A 22238-nucleotide genomic window follows, 5' to 3' on the forward strand; every position below is an offset into this window, starting at 1 on the left:
GACTATGTGCCAGGCATTGCATTAGGCATCAGGAATACTGGAATGAATAAAAAAAGCAATAGCCCCTCAAGTTACATAGAGAAGTTGCAAGCCAGGATTGCCACGGAACATTTAGTGTACCACATGATACGTAAGTAGCTAGAACAATTGTTCTATCATGGTGCTAGAAAACACCTGATAAACAAAATGCCATTCAATTAAGATGCTTTATTTATGTTTTTAATTAAGTTTATTTATTTATTTTGGGGGGTGGAGAACAAGTGGGGAGGCGCAGAGAAGGAGAGACAGAATCCTAAGCAGGCTTTGCACTGTCACCACAGAGCCCCACACAGGGCTGGAACTCACAAACTTCGAGATCTGTGAGATCTGAGCTGAGATCAAGACTCAGACACTTACCCCACTGAGCCACCCAAGTGCCCCTAAGATGTTTTATTTAAAAACCATTATTCTTGTTTATTATTCTGGCTCAGTTGGTTGAGGGTCCAACTTCGACTCGGGTTCTGATCTCATGGTTCATAAGTTCAAGCCCCACATCAGGCTCACTGCTGTAAACACAGAATCTGCTTCAGATAATTTGTCCTCTTCTCTCTCTGCCCCTTCCCTGCTCATGCTCTCTCTCAAAATTAAATAAATCTTCTAAAAAGAGCATAATTCTATTAATAAAAAAGATAATTTTAAATGAAAAATTTGAGGAATCATATAGTGTAATCTTTAAGTACATAATTAAAGACCGGTACATAATTGGAGCAAAGTGGAAGAAATACCAAATGTTTCCACTGACATATTTTAGAGCAACAATTTCTATTTTTTTGAAGACATAAATTTATTTAGTTTAATAAAACCAATGAAACAAAGTATGGAAAAAAATAAAATCAGATTTTGGTGTTAATGGGACTTCAAATGAATGAATATAATTAATCTGAATAAATGGATCAATGAATAGAACAAATGAATGATAAAAGACTACTGGTTTGGATTTTTGACAGGTTTTGGACCTAGCATTTTAGATTGTCAGTAAAATCCTTGGAAGATAAAATAGATAAGGATAATTATAGACAGCCGGTAAAAAGAGAAAACAACTATGAGATGAGTTATGTTAAATTATCACCAAGGAGAAAAACAAGACAAGCTTTCTCTAGGGCCCATATCCTTGACTCAACCACAAGTAGAGAAACGCTGGCATTTAAAAAGATGGGAAAGTTCTTACCCCACATACCAATTTTAAGTAAGCATGCAATTTATTACATCTCAGTAATCCTATTACAACTCGGCTTAAAATACCCCTACCATTCCCAGCAGTTGTCCAATATTCCCATGTTCCTCTCCTCACCCCGCCAGCTCGTCTCTATGATTCCCCACTCACCTCATAAGCATCTTTGATGTTCAACGGCTCACCAAATGCTGCCACGTGTCCCACAATGCCTTTGTTCCATTCTAAGCGGATACAGTTATTTGAAGCTTCTTCCAGTGTTGAACCTTCTGCAACATCAAACAGGCGACTGATAAGAAACTTGTCATTGGAGCTGTCCTCACAGACAAGGAAGAGGGAATAGCGATCAGCGGAGATAAGTCCATGAATATGCAAGAAAATTTTGTGACATAAGGCTGTGACATCCAAATGACTAGAGATATCTTTCACTAATTCCAAGAGTCTTGAGCACTGGTCCCCTTCATCATTATCAAACCTTGGGGAGGTTAGAGGCATCTGTTCCTTCTTTTCTGAGTCAGAGAGGAAGCTCACGGTTCCCTCAGAATCCTTGACAACAATGGGTCTAAGGGGCCGGTCAAATTCGGAGGCAGAGATCTTCCTGGTTGGTGTTCCGGGGGCACTGCTATCTGCGCGGGGACTCTGCTGCGAGGGGCAAGAGCAGGATTCTGTGTGGCCTCTGATGCCTTCCTTGCACACAGGGATAGTGTGGACTCTCTCAGCAAACCAGGCATTGACCATTTCTCTGCAGAACAGAATGCAGACATATTAAATATTTAAGACAGAAAGGTGCTACCCCTGAAAACTGCTAAAAACTTCTCTTACAGCAAACTGATCAGATAGTAATTCAATTTTTCACAGAAAATAAAAACAAGATGGTTTATTGAAGACAGTTTCATTTTGAAAAACTGTAGAGAACTGGTGCAATGACCATTTTAATAAAATCTGATGCCTATACACATAGATTTTCAGATATCTGATTTATAATGCATCAAGCTGCAAGTCTGCTTCTCTCAAAAGCAGTTTGTATTAGAGTAAAAGACACAAAATTTGACAAAAGTCTGCAGAAAACATAAATACAAAAATCAGTTCGCTGTTTAAAACATACAACTTGTTCTGAAGTTAAATATTTGAAAATTTAAAACAAATATTTATCTAAATTGGATAGCTAATATATTTAACTTTAGGTAATTTTATCTATATTGCTACATACAGATTAGATTTAGAAGGGAAAATATAAATATTTTGATCTGCTTTGTAGAAAAATTATAAACTTTTGTAAATATTGTCCTAATAATGCTTGTTCAATAATGGTAAAAATGACTTCTTTTTCTAGATTAGCTACTTCTTGTGAAAAGGAAGAAAATTAAAAAGTAGGCAATACCTAATTTTAAAAATTCTGTCCATGAAAATTTAAATTATGTGTTTTTAATGTACCTTTCTGTGAAAGAAACCCATCTGAGCTAAAGGCTTCACAGTGGGTGATTTATTTTTAAACAAACATCAGGTCATACTATACATCCAAATGAGTGTTCAATTCAAATAATTCCCCTTGGAAAAACTTAATCTTATACCAACTGACAGTGCCGTTGCTTTAGACATTTTTGGAGCTCTTCTTTTGAAACTTAACTTCTAAGAAAATTTTAAGATAAATATTAGTTTTCACTAAAAGTTAGATCTTGCTTTTCACTAAGCCCTCTCCTCAAAATTAACAAATAGAACAAAAACCAAACCAAACCAAACCGAAGCAAACCTTAAAGAAACAGCTAACTTAATACCTCTAATGCGTAAGACTTTCTTTTCCCAAACTCAAATTCTCCATCAAAAGACAAAAAGTTGCTACCTTTGAGGATATTTAAACGAATTTGCCCAAAATAAAAACAATGCAATCCCCACTCTACAATGATACATTAATTATTTTCACTAAAAGACCTGGACAAAAAAAGTTTGACAACGCACTATTTTGGAGAATGTTGGTATATACTCTTCAGTGTTTTGGGCTATAGAAAGATTGTTCCCACCACCTCATTGGAAGGTAAACAAGCAATATCTAACAAATTTTAAAATGCATTTATCCTTTGTTCCAGAGATTTTACACAAAAGAAGTACCAGCATAGTCACTGTACACTGTTTATTAAGATAATAAGCCACCTATATCGCCACTGGAAGGCTGGTTAAATACATAATGGTACATTTATACAATTAACTACTGGGCAGACGTTGAAAAATGGTCATATGTACTGCTGTGAATAATCTCCACAATTTATTAAGTGAAAAAAAGAAGGATACAGAGGGAAAAAGAAAAGGTTGCCTTATTTCTGAATCTGTTAAGTTTTCCATTTATGAGGTATTTCCTTAATTATTTTATTTTGAACAACAATGTATTATTTGGTAAATGTATATTATTCTAAAATAGTGCCAGTCTAGAATGGAATGGGTAAGAAAAATAATAACACAGATATTACTAGGATGACCTCAGAATTTCAAGTGTTAGATACTATTATAAAAGCCTTTTAAAGATCCCTTTAAGAAGAAACACATAACCCCCCAAAATTGCAGTAGTAGTGCCAAAGACATTGATGCCAAAAATGCATGTGAAGCTGTCAAAAACGTACAGGAAGCTTTTGAATAAAATTGTTTTGTAAAATGTAGACAGAAAAAAAACACTATGTCTAAATTAACATATTTTATGTGATTTTTTTAAAAATGCGCAGGAAACCTAAACTGCTAAATCAATACAAAAATAGTCATTTGAATTATTTCAGCTATCAACCTAAAATTTAATACAATTTATTTCTTACCTTCTCATTGGAAAATGGTGATCAACTTTTTTTTTAATAAAAATACCAACTTGATAACTCCAGGTAGATACCTAAACAGACTACTTACAATGGTGAAAACAATTCCTAATGCCTTACCCATCGTGTTGCTCTAATCTCACTCCCTGCCAGTTTTCCTCATATTAATAAAGAACACCATCACCTCCCTACTTACTCAAACCAACATCCAAGAATTACTCAAAATTTCTGTTTCCTTCAAATCTCACAGGTCCTTTCAATGTGACGCCCCAAATTTTGTATCCCAATCTGTTCATTTCTATCTCCTGCACTACATCTGGGTCCAAGCACCACCATCTCTCACTATGGACTATGGCCACCTGCATCTAACTGGTCTCTCTACATTATACTTGCCCCCTTTCAAATCCATTTTCCCCATAGCACCCTGAGCAATATATGAACAAAGCATATCTTAACATCTTAATTATCCTACTCGGCTTCTCAGAGAATCGAGAATAAAAGCCAAACTCTTTTAATCCCCTACCTGGCCTCCCTGGTGTTCCTCAAGCACACCAAGCTCTGACTGCCCCCAATCTGGAATGCTCTCCCTGAACTTAACATCTGGCCGATCACAGCTTCTACATCCTCCACTCAGAGAGGTCTTCGCTGATCTGCCACCTAAAGTGGCATCTGATACACGATGCTCTCATCTCACAGCACCCGAATTCTTATTATCAGGTATTTTTGTTTTTTAATCTGTTGTTTTATTGTCTGTCTCCTCTGACCAGACGTAAATTTCATCAGAACTACTTGTCCAACTTGTTCCTGTACTTGGAAAATGCCTGTTACATACTGTATCCTCAATAAATGCCCTATACTTGGAAAATGCCTGTCTCATAGTGTGTCTACAATAAATAATTCTTGAGTGCAGTGAAAGAATCAATAAATAAGGCTCCTAAATTAACTCCATCAAGAGAGACAACACTCTTTTGAATATCTGAATGCTTGTATATTCATTACAGAAAATTTACATTGTGGTTTAACTATTAATATTTATTACCTCTTGAATATAAGCCTCATAACTGATTGTGGTTAAGTTATCCTCATATATCCTGCAGGGCTTATGATATGTCTTAAATAGAGCCAGTGCTTAAAAATTCTTTACTGATATGTTTTTTATTACTTCATTTGTCACACGAGTGTTTATTTCTAGTTATTTTCTTGGAGAGATGAACTCAGTATTGAATTATATAGGAAAAGCAGATCTCGTATATTCACTCATTCAACAATTTTTATTAACCACGAGTGATGGGGGAAGGGGTTTCTTATGACTACATTATTGATTATCTGAGTTCCTGTAGTCATATGCTTAGGTAGGAAAACATACGTTATCATAACATACAATCACTTAAGAACCAACCACAAATAAAATTAAATCATTCCTCACACCTCTCTCCAGACACCTCTTGAAGTTTTGCAATGTATGACCAATGTGGCTTTCCTCTTAAAATCATCTACCCTCTCCCGATAATTGTTTAATATTTCAGTTTATACACACACAAGTCACCTCGGGGGGCCTGAGTGGCTTAATTGGTTGAACATCTGACTTCGGCTCAAGTCATGATCTCAGGTTCTTGGGTTTGAGCCCCATGTCGGGCTCTGTGCTAACAGCTCAGAGCCCGGAGCCTGCTTCATATTCTGTGTCTCCCTCTCTCTCTGCTCCTCCCCCGCTCATGCTCTGTCTCTCTGTCTCTCTCTCAAAAATAAACATTATAAAAAAATTTTTTAATAAACAAATACAAATCACCTGCAAATCAAAATTAAATTCTTTAAAAAATTTTTAAATCTTTATTTTTGAGAGAGAGACAGAGCATGAAAGGGAGAGGGGCAGAAAATGAGGGAGATACAGAATATGAAGCAAGCTCCAGGGTCTAAGCTGTCAGCCACAGAGCCCGACGCGGGGCTCAAACTCACAAACCGTGAGATCACGACCTGAGCCAAAGTCCGATGCTTAACTGACTGAGCCACACAGGAGCCCTCAAAATTAAAATTCTTCCAGAAGGTACAGAATTTCTAGGAGTAGATCAAAGCGATGTTGGAGAACCATTACAATATTACACAAAGCCACTGACAATTAAGGGCTATGTCCAATTAAAGACCAACTAACAAAGAATCAACAAGGGGAATGACATAACAGATCCTTAAAAAGAAAAAATTATTTAAATAATTCTATTCAAGATTTAAAAAGGTCCTTGGGGGGCACCTGGGTGTCTCTGTTGGTTAAGTGTCCGACTTTGGCTTAGGTCATGATCTCTCTGTGCTGTCTGTTAGTTCGAGCCCCATGTCAGGCTATGTGCTGAGAGCTTGGAGCCTGGAGCTTGCCTCTGATTCTGATTCTGTCTCTCTCTCTCTCTCTCTCTCTCTCTTTCTCGCTCTCTCCCCCCCTCCCTCCACCTCTCTCTCTCTCTCTCAAAAAGAAATAAACATTAAAAAAAATTTTAATAAATTAAAAAATAGAAAGGTCCTTGGAAAAACTGATGAAACCTTCAAATATTTCAAGGTCTGAAAAAGTTCTTTTTGAAAAAAAAGTCTATACTCCTGTTGTAAAAGTTAAACATAAAAAGTAAAGTTAATTGGCTGTAAAATAGTTTTGTTAAAAATTGTTTATTCTAAAATTTAGCATGGAATTCTCATTATAATCTACATTTTATTAAATCTAAGATTAATTTACTTTTATAATCTGTGGTTCCATTTTGAAGATAAAGTTCCAAAAAAAACCTTTTCACTGATTTTCCCCTATTTTAATTGGATTCATGTTTGAATGTCTTTTTTTTTTATAGAATGAATTATTCTCATAAGGTAAAGATCTGAGTGTGTCAGGCACGATGCCGGCCAGGCACCAGAGATATAGTAATGAACAACCCTAGATATATCATTCAGTGACCACTCCTCCAAAATTAAAGTTTATATGGTGTTCAGGAGTTTATTTCTATATATATTGGATTTTACTTTTCTATGAAGTTAAATGTAAATGCATAAAATGAATAAAGATGGAAAAGATGACTATAAATATGTCAGGTATAAGGGTACAAAGTACCAGAAGGAATTCAAGAAAGCTCGATGGTACTTCTGACTGGGCAAATCACTTCTGTGACCTAGGATAAGATCTCTATTTTCACTTCTCTTCCTTGATTTTGTAAAACTTTGAAAAGTATTTATATGAATGATAATAACAGTATATTTAAACCTGGTGAGACAGGCATTAACAGTCCTACTTTCTAAATTATGAGCTAAATTAATGGCTGAACCAAAGACACTGTATTTGGTAACAAAATCAGGAGTCAAATCCAGGTCTCCTTTTCCAGGTCTTATGGCCAGTAAGAAGAAAAACGTTCCCGGAACATCAATGCTTATTACGAAGGAAACACTCCTTAACTTCTAGGTGCATCTGAAAGAGTCAAACTCAAATTCGCACATATAAGACATAGAGAGAACAAGACCGGAGCGCCTGGGTGGTTCAGTTGATTAGGCTTCCAACTCTTGATTCTGGCTCAGGAGATGATCTCATGGTTCATGAGTTTGTGCCCCTAATGGGACTCTGTGATGACAATGTGGAGCTTGCTTAGAATTCTCTCTCTCCCTCTCTCTCTGCCCCTCCCTGGCTTGTGCACACATGCATACACTCTCTCTCAAAATAAATAAACTTAAAAAAGAAAAGATCACTTACAATAACACAGTGTCTAACTTAATTTTTTACACTCAGATCATAAAAAGATGGCATATTAAGCCACTGAGGTATAAACTGTCTCAAACGATTCAGAGAACAAAGATTCTTAAGGATAGTGTCCTGAAAAATATCTGCCTGAATCCCATGTCTGTTTCTCTGAAACCAGGTCATGTCTTATAAATCTAAAACAGTGCACTGAAAAACTGTATAATGAGTATGTTCAAGGGAAGAGTCATTCTTACGGTTGCTAGATTTAGCAAATAAAAATACAGAACACCCAGTTGAAATTGAGTTTCAGATAAACAATGAAAAATTATTTAGTATGAATAGTATCTGAAATTTAAATTTAATTGAGTATCCTGTATTTTATATGGTGACGCCAGTCCTTCTATGTTCTTTTTTCCCAACTGAAATTGTTGCACATAGACCACAAAAAAAGTGGGTTCTATACAGCATACTGATGAGTTCCAGATTATCAAATCACTAATACTAATTTTATCATCAAAAGAACACAAAGGACTACCGCACTGTGATCTTGTGTATAATAACTGGACCTTTTGAAAGCTTATAGATTAATTTATAGTATAAAATTCCTCTCTAAACTAAGTTCCTTCATTTTACTCTCAAAACCACACCATAATTTCATGGAGAAAAAACAAATTGTAACCATCTACTTGCTAAAAATTCTTGGGACTACAAAGCATCAAGGAGCTATGTTTTTAATCTAAGCACTTGCTGCTAATCTAAGCATTTGCTACTAATGAGCTGTATGCCAGTGGCAAACAATTTTCTTCCCCTGAGTTTCAATTTCATCTTCTATAAAACAGGGAAAACACCACCTGTTCTGACTACTTTATGAAGTGCAAGGTGCTGTCTTTAGCAAGGTACGAAGTCAAGAACAGCACACAGACCGTCAAAAGGTAACGCTAGTTCCGCCTATAAGACGACACAGATATGAGGCAGAACCGATCACAACTTCTCTGGAGTTCAAGTTTTTCCAAGTGTAAACATGGGCAGTTGTATTAACAGGCCACAAAGACCCCCTACAAAGCCTGACTTTATCAACAGGTCAGGGGTGATCATTAGGTCCCTCGACTCATTTAATGTCTTTTTGCCCCTCGGCTTCCTCTCCTTTAAAGAGGAGAAAGACCTCCTTATTCCTTCACTCACCACACACGGCTGATACATAAGTCAAATTAGAAAATGCTTATAGAAGCATTTCAAAATCTCTTCCATATGTTTAAGAATTTGCTATCTCCTGTACCCTTTGTACTCATTCCAATGGAGATATAGGATTTGGGCTAAGGACCAGTGGCTGTTCATTTCTTCATAAAGTTCCGCCAAGAGAATCAGAGAAAAGGATGAGGGGAGATGAGTGTTTCTGGTGTACAAGCCCACAGGCTAAGTGGGCTAAATGGGGTCTGGAAATAGGCTGGCTACTAGCATCCTGACGACTCCTTGAGTCGAGTCCTTGGCCAAAGCAGATACTGCAGAATGCCATTCCTTATAGAATACCATGAAGTTCCTCCTCCTCCCCAAGAATAAGAGTTACGTCATAATTCTATGCAAGTTGCATCCTAATCATCCGAGCAAAAAGAGAAGAGACACAAGTCCCACAGGTGTTTTACCCTGTGCTACAAGCACTAACAACTAAGAGATTCGCTGTCATGGATAAGCATGTTCTTGCTAACTGCCCTGCAAACCTGGAAGCGGTTAAAAGCAGCGCGGCCCTCTTGGAGTCCTTTGGTTGAGTTCACTTTACAAAGCTGTTCATAAAAGCTAACAGGGCCCAGACACTGGAAGTAAAGCTGTGGCCCAGGGAAATGCAGTGAAAACTGGTGCCAAGAGTTTATATTTGATGACAAGATCCTGATGTTTAACATCCCATCCAAATCATTTCCTCTCTCCTCACCAAAATCTATTATCTTCCAGCCACTTATATCCTTTCTTATTTTACGACACAAAAAAATTCTGACTTCATAAATGAATTGTATTATACACCATTTTTAAATGGGCAAATTAAATTTAGTTTTGTGTTTGTTTATCACTTTTACAATATGTCTTAAAATAAGTAGAGAAACGCTGGAAGGCACCAAAATCAACATTAGGAGCTATTCCTCAGGTAACACAATGTGAATGCCATCTGCGGTTTCAACTGTACATACCATAGATGCTGCTGAGGCTCACAAAGGGACCCTTTCCCACCCTGGGTGTGTAAAGAGTCTAAAAGACTGATATTAATTAGACAATAGGAAATAAAGCCAAATGGCAGTTGCCAAAAACTTGTAAGAGTAGTTATACATGTGCCCTGAATTTTAAACTTCAAATCTTTCTAAATAATGAATAAAATCAGAAGTTTACAGTCTCAATATTCTACTTCAGGGAAGACTCTTGCAGCCCAAACTGTTCATGCAATGGCAATTTGATATAAAGTGTCATGAAGAATATTATTTAATGCATTTTTATTTCACTGGGGTTCTTTACAATACTGCGAGCACTACACCCTTCAAAATGGCGTTACAAAGTAGGTGGAGCACCTACAGAGTTAAATGAGTTCACACACTCAAAAGACCAGGCAGCCAGGTTCCAATAGCTGCAGCAGGAAAAGGCTGATCTGCATATTTCCAGTGTTGGATATTTTGCATTTTTAGTAATACAAAGAGGGATGACCAAATTCATTTGTGAATGATAAAAAAAAAAGGATAAAAAAATTTTCAGGGTGACGGGGGAGAAGCTTCTTAGAAGATAAACTGTCATTTTTTTTTTTTACCATAGTTGTACCAGAGTTTATTTCCTCAAAATGATAAACCCTGTGTACTTCTATTTTTGTAAGTAGATAAAAGTATATCGTTCTTAAAGTAACAGACTCAACTAAGTTAATGATTTAATTTAATGGTTCAAATCTAGTAATACCTTTTTTATAGATATTTAAAGAGGTTTAAGTTTGTATATTAGGTACACTTCATCTTTTTTCTAAAAATATTACAAGTTGATTAGCAATCCGCATTGAAAAAAATGAAAGGTAACCATAAGGCACATATTCTGTTAGGAATCAAAACTCACCTCCTTTTCCAGTTTCTCATTTTCACTCAAGATTATTATAGACCTATGACAGAAAAGAAAACTACAATTTTTAGCTCATGTTCTAGAAATTTTCCACTCATCTAGACATGCCACAGTTTCTTCCAAATGCCTTCTATCTAAAAGTATTAAATAGGAAATGCAAAACCTACTGACAGGACAGCCGGATGTGAACTCTTGTAGAGATTTCAAATATGGTTAGCAAAAGACACACACACACACACACACACACACACACACACACACACACACACCTATGTCCTTAAGGGCTCCATGCAGCAATACATTTATTTTCTACCAATAAATTTACTTTCTACCAAAGCTGAAGTGCTTACTCATCTTACAAAATAAATCTTGAAAAAAGACAGAAATGCTTTAAAATACATATTTAATATTCCAGATGTCTTGAAAGGGAAAAATGATTAAAATACTCTGTCTAGGTTTTATAGAATATTTCTTGGCATCTAGAAAACTAAGGAGGAAAAAAAGGAAAATTTACGAAAAAAGTAAAATTGTGAGTAAAAACACAATTAGATGAAACTTAATTGTAGAGCAACTAGTTTCATGTGTTTTGTACTCTTGCCTAAAAAAATGTACCAAAGGATGAAAATTCTTGAAAATAAATTGTACTCAGGGTATTTGTGTTCTAATACTAAAAATATAATTGTGATGGCCTAGTACCTAAATATTCAGCCACTCTATTTTAAAATGTCATTGGAGAGTTCCCACTTTTTATACTCTAAAATTATAGATGGAAATTAAACCCACTTGGGCAAAGTCTCTAAGCAAATCATTTAGTAATGCATATGCACATTAAGTGGCCCTAGGAGAAACTTTAACCTCTTCCTGAGTTAAATTCCACACGACATTAAATCTATGGGCTTTTCCTTAGCTTCCTTTAACACTGACACTAAATTTAAGTGGAGTCAAGTGGGGAAGGGTCCTAAGTGGGACAGACTTAGGCTTCAACCCCACAGCTATTCCTTTCTAAAGGTGAAACCTGAGGTACGTTATTCACTCCATCCTTAAAATGAATAGAGATAATGACATAATCTTCCTTCTGTTTGTTAAGAAAATTAAAGGAAATAATGCATATACAGTGACAACATAGTCTGGGCAGTACAAACTCTATGTTTAATACAGTGTTTAATACATGATAATTATTATTTTAAGTTACTCAAACATTATTTAATGGAGTATATCTTCAAAATTGATTTTTTGGAAAAAGTATTCAATGGTCTCGTCTGGAATAACTAGATGTTCGCCATTGCTTCTTCTGAAGCTCCTAGGTTAAAAACACTAATAACTCTACAGAAACACTTACATGAAAAAAATTAAGTGGCTTTAATGTTAGTATTTTCTCAAATTAGAACTGAAAAAACATAAGACTCCCTAGCAAATAACTGCACTTACCTATGACCTAATTTTATGAATAACATATAAAACTAAAGAGCTTAACATTTAGTTGAGAAAAATAAATGCGAGAACATAATTTGTTTCTCCAATGCTACTTTTAAGAAAATTTTTTTGCCAAACTTAAGTTAGAGATATGGGGGATGATTCTTTTTCAAAATATCAAAAGATAACATAAAACTAACAACACGTGTGAGAAAACATAATTAATTACCTACAATGAAAACCATAGCAATATTTCATAGTAACCTTAATTCTAAACTGGAGAATGGTTTTAATTCTAGACAAAAGAATGCTTTAACACTCTGCTAGAGATTTGGGGACTAAAATTGGTCTGTTTTAGCTCCTACCCAAGGGGCTCACTTGAGGAAAATATGCAAGGAAGGCTGAAGCCTGGGCCTCAAGGAGGGCGATGCAGCAAGTCCATGAGCAGAGTAACATTTGGGGAGATTTGTAGGGTGCCTCAAACAAAATAGAGTAAAAAATTGCAGGCCCTGAATGATCCAGAAAAAACAATGCATTCCTATGTTTTTAAGTTTACTATTAAAACACCTCTTTTTCTTTCTCTCCAGCGCTTTTTAAATTTCTTAAGTCGAGTGAGTTAATCACCTTAAAACCAGAGTTACAAAGAGTGTACTAATTTCCTGTCTAGAAAGGGATGGTCGTTAATTTACATGGAAATCTGCTAAAATTATCAGTAGGAAAAACACAAAAGTAACTCACATAAAGTATAATGTTAGATATTTTTCCTGCTCTTTGATCCTAATTTTATACAGTTTTAGTTACACTGTTTGCATAATTTGACCTGGATACACTACTCATTTCTGGAAAGTACTTAAAGAAGGAAACTATTCAATCTGAGAATCTGATAATCTGCTCTCCTTGTGAGAATAAAGAATGCTTAGAGTTGAAAGATTTTTCAGCTCATTAACTAATTTCTCTGCCTTGATTCCTCCCCCCCCCACCGCACCCCACCCCCAGTTTAAAACCCAGGGTTATTAGCTTGAGCCAATCCCAAAGCTGGGGATGACCCCGGGAGGTCTGGACTCCCGGTCCAATTCCCTTTCCAGTACTTCAACAATCCACAAATGGTTCTGTTCAAATCATTAATTAATATTCATGTAAAATATGAGGATTCTTTTTTTTAATGTTTTATTTATTCATGAGAGAGAGTGAGAAAGAGAGACAGAGCATGAGCAGGGGAGGGACAAGGGAGAGAGGGACACAGAATCCAAAGCTGGCTTCAGGCTCTGAGCTGTCAGCACAGAGCCCAACGTGTGGCTCGAACTCACACGGAATCATGACCTGAGCCAAAGTCGGATGCTTAACCGATGAGCCACCCAGGCACCCCAAGGACTCTTAAAGTTTATAAAAATCGCTGTTTTATTGTTCCAATTCCCACTTACCAGATTAAAGAAATGACTATCAAAGTTTGTAATTATATGATTCTCAAGGTAAACTACTGAAATTTACTCTCCAAAAGGGAAAGAAATATGCATTATTTTCTTTAAATTTTTATGAAGTAAATGCTGCTTCCATTTTACAGAAAAGGCAAATAAAGCATCTAAGTTCTTACTCTTTGAAAGAAAAAGTTCTAGGGCTGAAGCTTAGACTGTTCCTACCATAGGGCCCTTAACCACCATCAGTAGAAATCAATACTAAACAATTCAAAACAATGGCTCCTAACCAAGTAGTAGCACCAACCCTTGGGGGCACTTGGAAATGTGGGTCACAATGATGGGAGTGCTCCTGGCATTTAGTTTCTGGGGGCCAGGGATGTTAAATAACCTGGCCAGGGATGTTAAATAACCTGCAATTCATTGAACTGCCTCTCACAACAACAAAAAAGGGTCACCACTGAATGCCAATAGCATCCCTTTTGAGATGCACTGGCTCAGACAAAGAAAAAATGAATATACTATAATAATATTTTGTTAAATGAGACTGGGGAGATTTGGAGTACCTCCAAGTGATATCCTCACATAATCTCTACTGTGATGTTACAGTGATCAGTTCTCTTGGATCTGGTATGGAAAGGAAATGAACGCTCTGCCTGAAGTTGGTTAGTATTTCCAAGTTTTCTCCAGCTATGAAAACATCTGAGAAGTTTACGGGGACCAAATATAAATAAAATGCAGAATTGCTTCAGATTGCTTTACATTCACATTTGATGAAGAGCTAAAAGAAACAAGTTTTGTAATTTTCCATGCATTTGCAATCACACGTATGAAAAATGTTCCTTAAAGGAAAACCTACTTATATCTGAAAGAAAACATAATAACTGGCATCTATGCTGTAAATATGTAAATGATTTGTTTCGCAGCTGACATATGGGAAAGACTGCATTAGATTGTCATTTTTCAATCTGAGGTATGAGAAGACCTGAGAATCCAAAACAAATACGTTTTAAAGATCTGTAATTTTTCTATGAAAATGTTCTAATTTTGTGTTTTCACACTGATGACAATTAAAACCAAAAAAAAGGTGAAAGAAGTGTACTTTAAAATACTGGGATGATCACCTTCAAACCAAGTACTAGCCTGTAATTTTAGCACTCAGCTTTGTATCTCTGTTTACAATCACACGAACGGCTCAATGGTTCTAGGATAAAGAAAAAAATAAAAAAGAGATAAATTTAATATGCAAATGTGCTTTCAAACCAAGTAAAAAAAAACAAAAGCTGTGCTACAGCAATAAAAGCTTCATGACGGTTTAGATCCAGTAGGAGAAGTGAATCATCATTAGGCCAACTGTAGCAAAGGTGAACTGACCTCACCAAACTCTTTATTGAGCAGGCAGGGCCATAAGCAGTCTACAAGAGTGATGTAATAAATACTGTCAATCTGCATCTGGCTACAGTTTCACCATTTTTATTCAGAGTTAACTTATAAATTTATTTTGGCATTCCAATTGGAAAAATGCTATAATTATGATTAAATTATACCCACTCTTAGGAATTCCATATTTAACCAACATTAAATAAAAGGAAGTCCAACATTAGATATGGTAGATACCTAGAATTTCTGGGTATGCTTATATCACTGTCTTTTGGGAATTCCCTCTCCCTCAGTGGCATATCACATTATCGGTTACCTACTCCAAGAAAGGAGTTGGACAACCCTATTCTTCTGGACACTGACTGGACCAGAGCAGACACATGATGCAAGTAAGGCCAGAATAATTTTGAGAGGACTGACACAGATAACACGGTACTTCTCTAATATCAGGATTTTAAGACCCACAAAAAGTTGCCATGAAAAAGCTTCCAGCACATAAAGAAAGCATAAAGAATAAAGCCAACACAGCACAGGGCCAAAAAATGGATGGATGAATAAATGGATGGATGGACAGATAGAAAGAATGACAGAAGAATGGATGGATGGATGGATGGATGGATGGATGGATGGGATGGAGAGATGAATGGATGGACTGAAGGAAGAACAAAAAGATAAAAACAGATATACATACAAATAGAATCTTGATAATCTTTGATCATCTGAATTTCACAGACAAACCAATTTCCAGGCAGGTAATTATGTAAGCCAATTTTGTATAAATTCAAGTAGAGTTTATATCACTTATGACCATAAGTTTTCCAAATAACATACTACAGATCAATAAGGATATCTTTCTTATCAGGGGAATACTACTTATGTTTGAGAAACACTGGATTAAACAATCCCTTCTGAATCTAAAATTCAAAAATCCTGTGCATGTGTGTGCGTGCGTGTGTGTTTTAATTATTTCATCAGCTTAAAAGGTCAGGATTTCTTATTTCTCTTCTTGTAACCTCAGCATAGGTATTCAACAGAGAGTAGAAATAATGATTTGTATTTTTTATAGTTATCACTAGAGATATATTAGATGGAGATCTTTTTTTCTCCCATGTTTAGATTTAATAAAATTATTCAGAGAAGATAATTTCCAAAAGGTTAATTTTACAATTCAAAATCAAGAGGAAAGTCTTGAAGAATATGGAAGCTAACAATGGCACATAGCACTTTAAAAAGCATGCTCTGTACAAACTATAAAACAGAAAAAAAAAATAAATATCTTTAAAGGCTTTTTATTTATTTTGTTTTTTAATGTTTTTATTTATTTATGTTTGAGAAAGAGACCGTGCACACAAGCAGGGATTGGGAAGAGAGAGAGGGAGAGAGAGGGAGAGAATCTCACAAATTGTGAGATCATGACCGGAGCAAAATCAAGAATCAGATGCTTAACCGACTGAGCCACCCCAGTGTCTCAAAAAGATTTTTAGAATACTTATCAAAATGATTCTTAAGAGCTTAATATTCAGTTTGCTTTACCTGCCTTAAATATTTGGTTGGCAATATGTATAATTTCCCACCAGTTAGAGAAAATAAACACAACACTTACATCATGAAAAATATATATAATTCCAAATAAAATGAGAATACCAAGTCAGTAAATAAGATTACAGAGCTAAATATCAGATGAATGACTCATGTGGAAAGACTTTCTTCAATTTTTATGCCTAGGTATGTAGCTCCCAGGCACTTTTTACTGAGAACCTGATATAACAGATATTTCCAAGACCACATCAATCAGCTGTAAACACTGGTCAACGGAATCTACATCTGTCCAGCTAAACTAATTTCATAGGAAGTCCTGCAAAGTCAGGAGCTAGTCTGCATCCTAAATTCAGAAATTAGTCATTTTTCAACCCTCCACCATCAATCAACTCAGTGATTTACTTAATTGCCCTAAGTCCTTACCAAAGGCTTTCATCCTAGGAAGAGGTTTTTATCCTACAATCAGCTCTGAGAACAAAGAACAAATCTAACTGAACATAACGGTTACAGGTTTAATAAATTATTAACTTGAAAAGTGTTTTGGGGATAAACTAATAAACACCAAGCAGATCTGCGTAGCCTTTTCAATGAAGGAAAAAACCTTTCCTGAACATTATTACAATGCACTGGGAGGTTCAAACAAGGTTCTAAGTTAATTTGTTTTTTCAGATCTAAAGGAAAAGAAGCATATTACTAACATGCCTTCCCTGTAATCAGATAAGGATGAAACTTTACCTATACCACTTGAAAGCTAGTTTCAGATATTTTAAATATTTAGGTGGAATTACTTAAAAAGAAAATTTTATCGCACAACATACTCAAAATGCTAAAAATTGCATGAGGTGTTGAAAACGTGATCCTAGTGAAAATATTAGTGATTTCTACAGATCTAAAAAAAAAAAAAAAAAGCTACTGAATTATACTATATGCCTATTTAACTTTTTGTTAGCCAAACAGGTTTATTTCAAGATATCCATCTATGACTAATTGACACTCCATTAATTCTATCACATTTTTAGGACTCATGACCTTGTACTGTAGGCTCTAAAATAGATCCCTTGTATTGTAGGCTCTAAAATGGATCTGATTTTGAAACCTTGAAAATGCTAGAGATAGAAGGACAATGAAAAATATCATTTCAGGGGCTCTTACAGCTTCTTCTAGGAGGAAAGAATTCGATATACATAAAAGAGTACTTTTAGGGCCCTAAAAAGCAGTTTAGAGCTGGCTATATGAACCCTGGTAATAAACAATACAAAAAGAAAAGGCCATTACTGCATCAGAATTACCATCATAAAAATATTACAAATAATATTAAAGTCAGACTGAGTCAATAACCAGAGTTTTATTATATCCAACACTAGCAACAGCTTAATCAAATATACTTAACAAATCAGTTGTATGAAAATTGAAAATTATATTCCCATGTAATTACAGAAACAATAATTTGTAAAAGATAGCAATATTTATTTTATATCCATCATCTGATTTTAATATAAATATCTTGCAAATAAAAATATTAAGCTTTCAGAGATGAGAAAAAATTACAAAGGAAAGAATGTCAAGTAATTCAGCACAGCTTTGCAGTGTCAAATAAAAAGTCTATCACAGAAAGCTACATGAGAGTGTAAAACTTCTGTTTCTGGACTTTGATCCAAGTGGTCATAAAAACTTGTCCTCACTTAGTAACTCCTATTTCCATTATATGCCAAATATTCTCAAGCCTTTGCCTAGTACAAAACAGAGCAATAAAAAGTCAATCATGTTACTCCTACCATACTAAGTAAGCTATAACATCACCCACAATGGCAGAGACGATTAGTAACTAATGAAAAGTAACATTATCTTAATATGCTGTCAACAATAACAATAGCTGTTTAAGTGGCATTAGCACCCAGAAGACTTCATTTGCAAATGCATGAAGATTAGAGCCCTTAATTAATACAGTATCTGAGGTGGGTAGAACTTCAAAATTGTCTAGGATAGTGAGGGTGGAAATTTTCCATATGTTGTACTTTACTAGTCTCGAATTAATTTTTATGCCAATAGATTATGTTATGAATTGTTCAACTAACACTCTCAAATTCACATAAACAGTCTGTGATTACTAAAAAGCATCTGTGCTCCAAGCTTGTAGCTTTTAACTGGGTGCTCAGCTCTGTATTTGAAGACACTTATAGGAAACAATCTAATACAGCAGCAGAATTGCTTTCAAGGTCAACTGAACTCACAGGTTCTTAAATGAGAATTTAGGAATGCCAGAACCTTCATTCTGTTCACTGACTACTATTAAGTACAGATCATTGTCTGGAGATAGGATAAAGAAGCATGCATGAATGTCAAATGACAACAATCAAATCAAATAAGGCAGAAACAATTCCATCAACATGCCTGTTTACAGGCACAGATGACCAATCTAAGTGAATCCAAATTTATTTTAAATTTTAAAGTATGTTAAATGTTTCTACAGAACTGTCTGTTTCATAGGTTTTCTGAATCACTTACATTATTCACTGTACACTTACAAGTGTAAAAAAAGAAAAAAAGAGAGTAATGTGAGCTCCTGTTTAAAAAAACATCTTAGTTGTAAAGTTAATATGTCTGCAATAAGTTTTTACCACAACCATAAGAATCACAGGAGGTTTAAAGTTTGGCATTTTTATAATCAACTACTGTCTAATCTCTCAATCTCAAATCTCCAGTTAAGGCCATCAAATATAAGACCGCACTAGAAATTTAGACTACACACAGCTCTCAGATTATATTCTTTAAACTGACAACTTTCAGCACTTCATAACTCCTAAAATTGAGGGCCTGTACTACTCTTAAACATTTTATACTTTCGTTTTCCAACTCATACTCAACATAAGCTCTTATAAACATATAAGAATATATATATACAACACATACATATAAGAGAAAGTGGTCAGCCTGTTTTCAATATTAACTATAATACAAAACACTAACTAAAAAAATCTTTATATAGAGTCTCAGATGATGTAAATTTTACATGGAGCAGTGTAACTTTGAGAAATTAGGGTTTTAATCGTTTGCTACTTGGGAGAAAAAATAATGGGAAAAGAAACGGAAACTTAACTCTTCCCATTTATTTTCCAATAAAATGTTACTCTCAAAGTTTTGGCAGGCTCTGAGTGAAGTGTTCTTACCTACCACTATTTACAAAGAACCACCAAACAATCCCAAATTTCTGTCTTGGAAAAAAGAAAAAGACAATCTATGCTGATTTATAAGACAAATCACTTTTTTCTTTCAACTCTTAACAATATGCCCAAAAAATACCTCCCAAGAACACCCTGACATACAAAAAAAAAAAAAAAAAAAAAAAGTCAGCCCATTTCTCCTGCTCACTCCCTGTTCAATGAGGGCAGAAAGGTGGAAATGTTCGAGGCAGATGGCCTCGGAGTAGCAGGTGACAGCCGAAAACTGTCGGCCCACAGCAATCGGTAATTCCAGATCTAGATGGCCTTGGTGCCTCACCCGAAACTCGCAGAAAAGTGTCTTTTGAAAAGAAACCACTTCCTTTTCAGGGTTTATCCTCTGCTTGCTTGAGATTTAGGATTCTGAAGGAAGAAGGCCAAACTTGAAAAGGAGGGTGGAGTAATTAAACAGAGGAGGTAAGATTTGCCCTACGCTGTCGCCTCTATCAAAAGCCCCCAAAAGTGAATAAATCGATACAAACTCGTTAGGAAAAACAGCCTTAAAAAAGAGTCCCTTCTAAGATCCCCAAGTAACACACCGCAGGAGAATAAAGGAAAACAAAACGTCAGAGTCCATTTTCAATTAAGCATCTCCCAGCCGGTGTAACCCGGGCGCCACCACCCACCCAGCACCCGGCCCCGCGCCCCCGCGCCCCCAGGGAAGGTGGGAAGCTAGGGGATGCTGAAGAACTAACTACCTTGTTTTGTCTCCAAAGGGCAACATAGCAAACATGGGAAGTTCGAAGTGCCGACCATACGGGCTCCACAGACTCCGGATTCCAGAAGGCGCCGGAGGGCGACGACGCGCCCAGGTGAGGCGGTGACTCCAAGCCCGCTCCCCTACCGACCCCGCCACCGCGCCGCTGCCAGCCGCCGCCCGCTCGTCCCGCGCTGAGCCGCCCCCTGGCGGGGAGCGCCCGGCACAGCGGAGACAGAGCGCGGGCGGGCGCGACCCCAGCGCGGCGCCCCGGCCGGCCGCTCCACCATCACCGCCGCGAGCGCGTCTCCGCGGCGGCCGAGGCGGCCAGCGCCCGCAGCCCGACGGCCGCTGCCTGGACGCGGCGGCGGCGGCGGACTCGGGACCCTTCTCCGAAGAGATGCGCCCTGGAGTCGGCCCCAGTCCGCTTCCCACCAACTCCTCGGGCTTTGAGGGATCCGCCCGCTACGCACTCTCCTCTCCACCTCCTCCTTCCTGGGCTTCGGCCCCAATGCCTTCCCACCTCTAAGGCGAGCGTTTCCCACGCGCGCCCCAACGGCCCCCCGGACAGCCGCCTCGCAAAGGACAGGCGCCCTCCTTCCAGTTCTGCGCAGCGGCCGCCCGGCGCTTGGCTCTCGCCCAGGAGGAGCTGGCCTTTGGGGTCGGCTGGGGCCGCGCGGGACCCGCCAGCCCGCGGTCGTCCGCTCCCGCCGCGCCTCCCCCGCGCCCTTTGTGTGCGCGCCGCGAGCCCCTCTGCGGAGCCCTTTCAGCGGCGCCGCCTTGGGGGCAGAGGAGAGTGAAAGGAAGCGCGCGGGCCAAGCTAGGGACTGGAAGGGGGCAAAAGGCGACAGCACTTACTCTGGGAAGATCCCGGCATGTTGCAGCCTTTGGGCTCCTCGTGGTCTCGCCCCTACCCCGGCTTCCCCGCCCCGCCAAGGGCCGGGGCCAGGGGGAACGGGGGAGGAGCGGAGCTGCTGGGACCGAGTTGGAAACGCTGCTTCCGGAGCTGCAGGGAAGGGGCTCCCAAACTGTTTTGGTTTCGCTAAGGAGATTTAGGGGGACCAGGAGCCTAGAGAAGGGCTGGAGGAAGGCCCGTGAGCGCGGGTGCATGTAAATAATCTTGCTTTCAGGGAATGCCAGGGCAGCCGGGGTGTTTGGGGGGGCGGAAGGGGTCCACAAGGACATATTTGTATTTGAACTTTGCGAGCAAGTTGGATCGAATCCCATGCTTGCGCTTTTCGACTGTACTTGCCATAAAGTCGAGGTCTCTATACCCTAACAGGACCAAGGACCTACTTCAAAAGCAAACGGCCTGAGAACGGAGGTTGTTGAATGGCGAAGGCAGGGGAAAAAATCAATAGGGGAGAGAGATGAGCCCCCAGGTCACTCTCAGCGCCCCGGCTGGGTCTTCCAGGGGGTCCTCTTCTTACCTTGTGGCTTTCCTAACAAAGTAAGAGAAGGTAAAGTCCCAGTGATCATCCAGCCACGCTTCCACCGAATCCTGGTCCCGCTGCCGCTGCGACCCCCCGGAGCCCGGGCTGGCCCGCTCCATGATCCGCGCCCCGAGTCTCTGCAGCTGGTTTGTGCTGTTTTCCACCCCAGCTGGGGTCCCTCCCTCGGAGGAGCAGGACTCTGCCCCGAGACCCTCCCCCTCCGCCTTGCTCCAGTCCGGCTGGCTTTCGGCGAAGCGGCTCAGGCTCCGGGCCAGCCTCGTGCGGCGCCCCTCCTCTCCCGGTCCTCACCGCTCCCAGGTGTGGCGGGTGGGGCAGGCGCGGCAGCCGCGCGCCCTCCCTAGGGTCCGC

At 38.2% G+C, this 22238-nt stretch overlaps 1 protein-coding gene across 7 annotated transcripts in view; it reads right to left on the bottom strand.

The window, feature by feature from the left end:
• The window catches only part of PDE5A (phosphodiesterase 5A), a 142424-nt gene extending 120436 nt beyond the window's left edge, over positions 1–21988 (bottom strand). For 4 of the 7 annotated variants that reach the window (XR_005532019.1, XR_005532018.1, XM_039253812.1 and 1 more), the window contains exons 1-2: positions 20438–20515; positions 1364–1952 (exon numbers count right to left, since the gene is read on the bottom strand). Coding sequence is in view for 5 of the 7 variants with exons in the window: in XM_039253812.1 (XP_039109743.1) it covers positions 1364–1952; positions 20438–20472 (624 nt within the window). In the remaining 2 variants the exon portion in view is untranslated. Of the gene's footprint in view, positions 1–1363; positions 1953–20437; positions 20516–21294; positions 21342–21866 lie in introns of those variants that run through there. The other 3 variants (XM_039253809.1, XM_039253808.1, XM_039253811.1) reach the window with 2 other exon arrangements.
• Between the last annotated feature and the right edge of the window lie 250 nt (positions 21989–22238).

Source organism: Hyaena hyaena, unplaced genomic scaffold (assembly GCF_003009895.1).
Source record: "Hyaena hyaena isolate Hyena2069 unplaced genomic scaffold, ASM300989v1 scaffold_466, whole genome shotgun sequence".
Taxonomy (NCBI): Eukaryota; Metazoa; Chordata; class Mammalia; order Carnivora; family Hyaenidae; genus Hyaena; species Hyaena hyaena.